Source organism: Panthera onca, chromosome C1 (assembly GCF_046562875.1).
Source record: "Panthera onca isolate mPanOnc1 chromosome C1, mPanOnc1 haplotype 2, whole genome shotgun sequence".
Taxonomy (NCBI): domain Eukaryota; kingdom Metazoa; phylum Chordata; class Mammalia; order Carnivora; family Felidae; genus Panthera; species Panthera onca.
In genome coordinates, this window is record NC_138346.1 from 194,189,444 (window position 1) to 194,195,736 (window position 6,293).

The 6,293-nt window shown below is 52.4% G+C and overlaps 1 protein-coding gene across 2 annotated transcripts; it reads left to right on the forward strand.

The window, feature by feature from the left end:
• The first annotated feature begins 857 nt into the window (after positions 1 to 857).
• CC1H1orf216 (chromosome C1 C1orf216 homolog) lies at positions 858 to 5,669 on the forward strand. 2 transcript variants are annotated; one of them, XM_060626527.3, is made up of 3 exons: positions 858 to 1,432; positions 3,858 to 4,551; positions 5,140 to 5,669. In XM_060626527.3, exon 2 carries the CDS (start codon positions 3,863 to 3,865, stop codon positions 4,547 to 4,549), a length of 687 nt encoding a protein of 228 aa, XP_060482510.3. In that variant the 5' UTR covers positions 858 to 1,432; positions 3,858 to 3,862; the 3' UTR covers positions 4,550 to 4,551; positions 5,140 to 5,669. The 2 variants fall into 2 exon arrangements, with proteins under 2 accessions (XP_060482510.3, XP_081652562.1); XM_081796436.1 differs by having other exon boundaries at positions 862 to 1,432; positions 3,858 to 5,669.
• Positions 5,670 to 6,293: the final 624 nt, after the last annotated feature.

Consider the following 6,293-nt stretch of genomic DNA (forward strand, 5'->3'; position numbering starts at 1 on the left):
AGGTGCCAGGGCCTGAGTGTAGGACATAAGGCCCGGTCCTGTCCCAGAGCAGATATTCTTTCTTTTTTTAAAACATAGCTTTCGGGGCACCTGGGTGGCTCAGTCGGTTAAGCGGCCGACTTCGGCTCAGGTCATGATCTCACCATCCGTGAGTTCGAGCCCCGCGTCAGGCTCTGTGCTGACAGCTCAGAGCCTGGAGCCTGTTTCAGATTCTGTGTCTCCCTCTCTCTGACCCTCCCCCGTTCATGCTCTGTCTCTCTTTGTCTCAAAAATAAATAAACGTTTAAAAAAAAAAAATGAAAAAAAAAAAGCTGCAGCCTTTGGATTAGGAAGGGCAGCCTTTATAAAATAAATAAATAAATAAATAAATAAATAAATAAATAAATAAATAAAACATAGCTTTCATGGGGGTGCCTGGGTGGCTCAGTCTCATCCCTACTCTTGATTTTGGCTCATGTCATGATCTCATGGTTGGTGAGAATAAGCACTGCATCGGGCTCTTCACTGACAGAGCAGAGCCTGCTTGGGATTCTCTCTCTCTCTCCCTGTCTCTCTCTGGCCTTCCTCCCTTGTTGTCTCTCAAAACAAATAAATTGAAAAAAAAAAAAAACATAGCTTTCATTAAGTGACCTTAATGAAACAAGCACAAAATGAATATATCATTTCAAATTGTGATAGATGCTCTGATGAAAAGGAACCAAGTGCCCTTGAGAAATATAAAAGGGGAAACTAATCTTGCCTAGGAGGTCAGAGGAGGTTTATCTGAGAAGAGAGCTGACATATGAGTAAGCTGAGAAGGGGAAGAGAATTTTAGGTAGAGGGAACCGTGTGTGCAAAAGTCGCGTGGCAGAACGGAGTGTGAGGCCCAGTTGCAGAGATGGAGGGCAAAGGATGAAGCTGGAGAGGTAGACAGGACAAGATGCTCAGAACCCCGTGGCCGCTGCCTCAAGGATTTACCCTGCAAGAGGGAAGCCATTTGAAAGGCTTAAAAGCAGGAGGATGGTGACATGATTAGATTTTCATTTTGAAAATGTCACCGTATCTGCAGTGACGCAAAGCGATCCGAGGGACCCAATGGATGCAGTGGGAAGATAAAACCCGACCCGGCAGGCCTCGGTCACGGCTGCAGGAGGCGGGGGAGTTGGTTCCGGCGCTCTGGCCGGACTAGCCTTTCGCTCGGCGGAACCCCGAACCGACCCACGTGGGCCCGGCCGCCCCGCCCCGTCTGCCGCGCTGACGCCGCCCGACTCCGCAGTCCGGGCCTGGGGCTGGGCGCGTCGCCGGGGGAGCCCAGCACCCCACGCCCGGCCCGCGTGGCCGCCCAGGCCAGGCCGAGACATCCCTCTTCCCCCCTCCAGCCTCCAGAGACGAGTTCCCGCCGCGGGGCCCGCGGGAGCAGAGCCAGCCGCGCCGGGGCGGGCGCGTCCAGGCAGTGAGTCCGGCAGGAGGGGAGGGTTGGGGGCCAGCCCCCCGGGACGGGGGGGCAAGCAGGGGATCCCAGCTTCCTCCGGGCTGCCCCCTGTGGGGAGCTTAGGAAAGCATGGTCTCTATCCTCTGTCTGCTGGAGGCGGAGGGATGGGGGGTTCCTCTCCCGCAGGGCTACGCAGGAAGGGAGGCGGCCTCCCCAACCCTTACAGAGCCATCTCCCCACCCCCGCCGCCTTACACACCCCGGGCCGACTGCGGATTAGCTTGGACGCAAGCCTGATCCTAGGGTGTCTGGGTTCCCATTTTACCGTCTCTGAGAACCCTGTGAGCCTTAACACCTAAGCCGCTGCATCTCAGCTTCCCTCGCGGCCGCTCCCAGTTTAAGAAAGAAAAAAAAAAAACCAAACAACGTTTGGGCCTGGAAGGTCTCCAAGACTGCCTAGCGGGATGGTAGTATGTAGGTCACTAAAGGACCGTCGCTACACCCCGAGGACTTTTTCCCACTACCACCTATAAAGACCTCCTAATCCCTGCTATACTTACACTATCCCTCACTCTTACTGATCCCCCATTTTTCTAATCCTTGTAATATGTAGTCAGTAGAAACCTCTTGTTAATTCAAACCCTAATTTTGGTAGAAATGGTTATTAGGGAGGAAAGAATGGTGTGATACGCCCTCCCTCTGGGGCCCCTGGATGGAGCAAGCTAGGGGAGGGGCACAAGATAGTAAACCCAGAGGGAAGAGGGCAAGGTCAGAAGAGAGGCTTGTCAATGGGGATGGGGACGGGGCGGGGCGGGGGTGGGGTTGCTCACTAGGGCAGAGGAGGTAACTGGAGCCATATCTTCTATCCCTGGGCCTGAGCAGTAGCCTCTCGCTACCGTTGGCTTTCTCTTTATGAGCATAGATAGCCCACTGCAGCCCCTCTCCCCCATTCACTCTCACAGCAACTATGTACTGACACCTGCTTAGTGCAGGAATATGACAGAGGATATATAGAGGAGCTCGGTATCTAGTCAGGAAGCCAAATGTATAAGCTGCTATTAGAAGATAGTCCCCAAACAAAACCAAAAACAACTAAATGCACAGTTACTGGCCATCAACTATGCACCAGGGTCAAGAAACAGATATGAACAAAACAGTGAGTACCAGTGCAGTGGGGACCCAGGGGAAGGCATAGTTAACTGTGCTTATTTATGTGTGCTGGGGCTGTGGGAAGAACTTCAGGAAGGCTTCAGAGAGGTGGGGATCAGACATCTGCGTTTTGAAGTACAAAAAGGAGTTTGCTGGGTGGAGAAGGGAGGAGTTTACAGGAGAGGGGAAGGGAAGGGTATTGTGGACCAAGGGAATTGTGTGAATAATGACACATTATTGACACAGAATAATGACACATTCTGAGATCTCTGAGAAATTTGGGATTCTGAGAGGGCAGAGTGGCAAGAGGCAAGCCTGAAATGGGGAGCAGGGGTCAGCTGAAGCACAGCCTTGTAGGCCATGTTGAGGGTTAGCAGTTTAGGGAGGGCTCTCAGAGCTGTGACCAATCAAGGTTACATTTAAAAAAAATTTTTTTAATGTTTATTTTTGAGAGAGAGAGAGACAGACAGAACGTGAGTTGGGGAGGGGCAGAGAGAGAGGGAGACCCAGAATCCAAAGCAGGCTCCAGGCTCTGAGCCGTCAGCACAGAGCCCGACGTGGGGCTTAGGCCCACAAACTGCAAGATCATGACCTGAACTGAAGTCGGATTCTCAACCGACTGAGCCACCCAGGTGCCCCTCAAGTTTACATTTTTAACTGGAGGCACAGAGGTCAGAAAAGCCTGCAGCAGTCAGTCAGTAATCCCGGTAAGAAATGGCCTGAACCAAGTACAAGTGAGGGTTGACGTATATGCATACATACACAGGTTTTTAAGAGGAAGAATTGTCAGTGTTTTGTGGTCAATGAGATGGGGGAAGGAAGCAGAGTGAGGAGACCAGGATGCTCTCAGGTTTCTGGCTGGAGTGACTGAATGCAGGGTGGGCCATTTTTCTGAGGACACTGGAGAGGGAGAGCTGGTTGGGACATGTAGAATTTGGGGGGCCTATGGATGGTTGCAGAGTTGGATAGCAGTCGGATCTGGGCTGGAGACACATCTGAGAGTCACCAACACCTGATGGTTCTTGAAGCTATAGCAGAAGATTAGTTCATCTGGGAAGACGTGCACAGAATAAGGAGACAGCCTGCCTCGGAGGGCTGAGGGCAAACCCTATGCAGGAGACTGCGAATCAACAGAGAAGGAATAGGAATACCACAAAGGGAGGTGTTACCAGAGGGAAAGGGACTGAGAAGGAGCATCCAGCTCCTCCACACTGCCTTGCCCCCACAGCTAGGTTGCCACGACTTCAGGCACCCCACCCTATCCTGCTTTGACTCATTCTTCTGCTTCTCCTTTGCAGACCAGATGTTTGCCATCCAGCCAGGCGTAGCTGAGGGGGGCCAGTTCCTGGGGGGCCCACCTGGAGTATGTCAGCCTGAGCTCCAACCAGACAGCAACTCCAACTTCATGGCGAGTGCCAAAGATGCCAATGAGAATTGGCATGGGATGCCAGGCCAGGTGGAGCCCAGCCTGATGAGAGGCTCCTCTGAGTTGCCCTCTGACAACCAGGCCTTCCAGGCCCCTGGACTCCCTGATGGGGAGGTCCGCAGCCCACCAGAGGGGGCAGAAATCGCCGGAGCTGAGCTGGAGAAGATGAGCGGCGCCAGCACAGTCTGCTCCCCTCTGGAGGACAACGGCTATGCCAGCAGTTCCCTGAGCACCGACAGCCCCAGCAGCAGCCCTGAGCCTGTCTGTGGGACCCCTCGAGGCCCAGGCCCTCCAGATCCCCTTCTGCCCTCAGTGGCCCAGGCTGTGCAGCAGCTGCAGGCTCAGGAGCGCTACAAAGAGCAGGAAAAGGAGAAGCACCATGTGCACTTGGTGATGTACCGTCGCCTGGCCCTGCTGCAGTGGATCCGGGGCCTGCAGCACCAGTTGGTTGACCAGCAGACCCGTCTGCAGGAGAGCTTTGACACCATCCTAGACAACCGAAAGGAGCTTATCCGTTGTCTCCAACAGAGGGCGGTCCCATCCAGGCCCCAGGATCAGGGCTAAGGGTGTGCCTCCACAGGGGTGCAGGGGTACATGTATATATTTGTAGGCATGTGTGTGGTTGTGCACAAGTAAGTACATGATTATTGCTGGTATGAGTGCAGGTAAGCATGAGTATGTACGTGCTATCATGTAGGCAGGTCCAGGCGTGTGTGAATCAGCACCTGTGCATCAGCTTGTGTGTGTCATGCGTACACATGAGCTCACTGATGTGCAGGTCTGTGTGTGGGTGTGTACATATGTGTGTGTGTAGCATGTATGTAAGAGGGAGTATGTTTGTATATGTATGCATGAACCAGGTGTCCAACAGTGTGTATATATGTGCACGAGTGAGGATATATATGCAAAAGGTGTGTGTGTGTGTGTGCATATGAATGAGTTTGAGTGTGCAGGCTTGTGGTGGGTGTCTGTGAGTGAGCCCTTGTGTGTGCAGGCCTTTGTGTGCAAGTGCAGGCATGGGAAGGGTGTATTAGGAGCATGGATTTGCAGGCCGACTCACTAGCAGATGTGTGCAAATACATATTCAGTTGCGTATGTCGGGCATCCACACTCTGTGTTACCCATTGTCAATCCTAGCCTTTTTTTCTCCACAGGGTCCAATTGTTCCCTGGAGAGAGGGCTATCGTCATTTATCTGAGGGTTGTGCTGATCCACTCTCCTGGGACTTCCCAGGCCACCTCTCCTATTCCTTCCCCATCACTCCTCCCAGACTTTGCTCTGCTGAAGCTGTTGTCCCTGATGGTGGATTTGCTGTAGGAAGTGTGGTGGCTGCTCTGGCCTGCCATGGCTTTTTGAGCAATTGGTAGAGAATTAGTATGAGGGAGGGAAGCTGGGGGTGGTGATTGACACGTGGCAGGGATGGGGGATGGGATCAGAGAAGAAGATAAAGAGCTGTCCCTCTTGAACTCTGCCCTGGGGCACATGGGAGATGGGGATGGGGGAGATGATAAGGGAGATGATAACGGCAGAACCCTGTGAAGAATAGGAGAGTGGGAATTCTAAAATATCAGTTTGAAACAAACAACCCTTCTCCACAGCAAAGGAGCTGTTGCAGACCATATTGATTTCAGCTTCTGATGAAAGCGAATGTGTGCTTATAAGCTTGCAAGGAATCGGCATGGTATTCCAAGGCTGTTGGAAAAAAAAAAAATCTGTTTCCTCTCTGTGCCTCTACTCGCTGTGCCTTTCTGGCTTTAGCAACACTGGACGTCAAATTAGGTTGGTCTGTTTTTTCTTAAATCAGGCTGTCTGGGCCCAGAGGAGCCACATTAACCTTTGACGGGGGGTGGGGGACAGTGAGTGTCAGCTCAGCCCAGCCTCTGGAAGCTCTTAGCATGTTGGGTCATAACCCCTTCCGTCACTGCATGGCCCTTTAAATGGGGGTTGACAGGCTAGAGCAGAGGCTCTGTGAAAAGGAGAGTGGTTGAATTTTGGGGAGAACCAAGGACTAAGGTAGCCAAGCTCTCTGCTTTGCCTCTGGAGCCATGAGGATGCAAGATCCTGATGGGTGAGCAGTGGCATGACGCTTACTCTCCTTATCTGCAAAATGGGGGTGCTCTATCTGTAAAGAATTCTATCCCTGATGGGTGGGTAGGTGAAAGGTATAGGGAGTGAGGCTGAAGCAATGGTCCTGGGGCTTTTGTGTCTAGCCCTTGCATGTTGACTATGAACCTGGCCTCTGGACCAAGCCGTGGTGAATAAACTGGGGCAGAGAAATGCATTTCTTGAGTTTGTGTTTCTATTCTAC

Excerpts from the sequence above, each read along its gene's own strand:
- CC1H1orf216 (XM_060626527.3), top strand. The coding sequence starts at position 3,863 with ATGTTTGCCATCCAGCCAGGCGTAGCTGAGGGGGGCCAGTTCCTGGGG.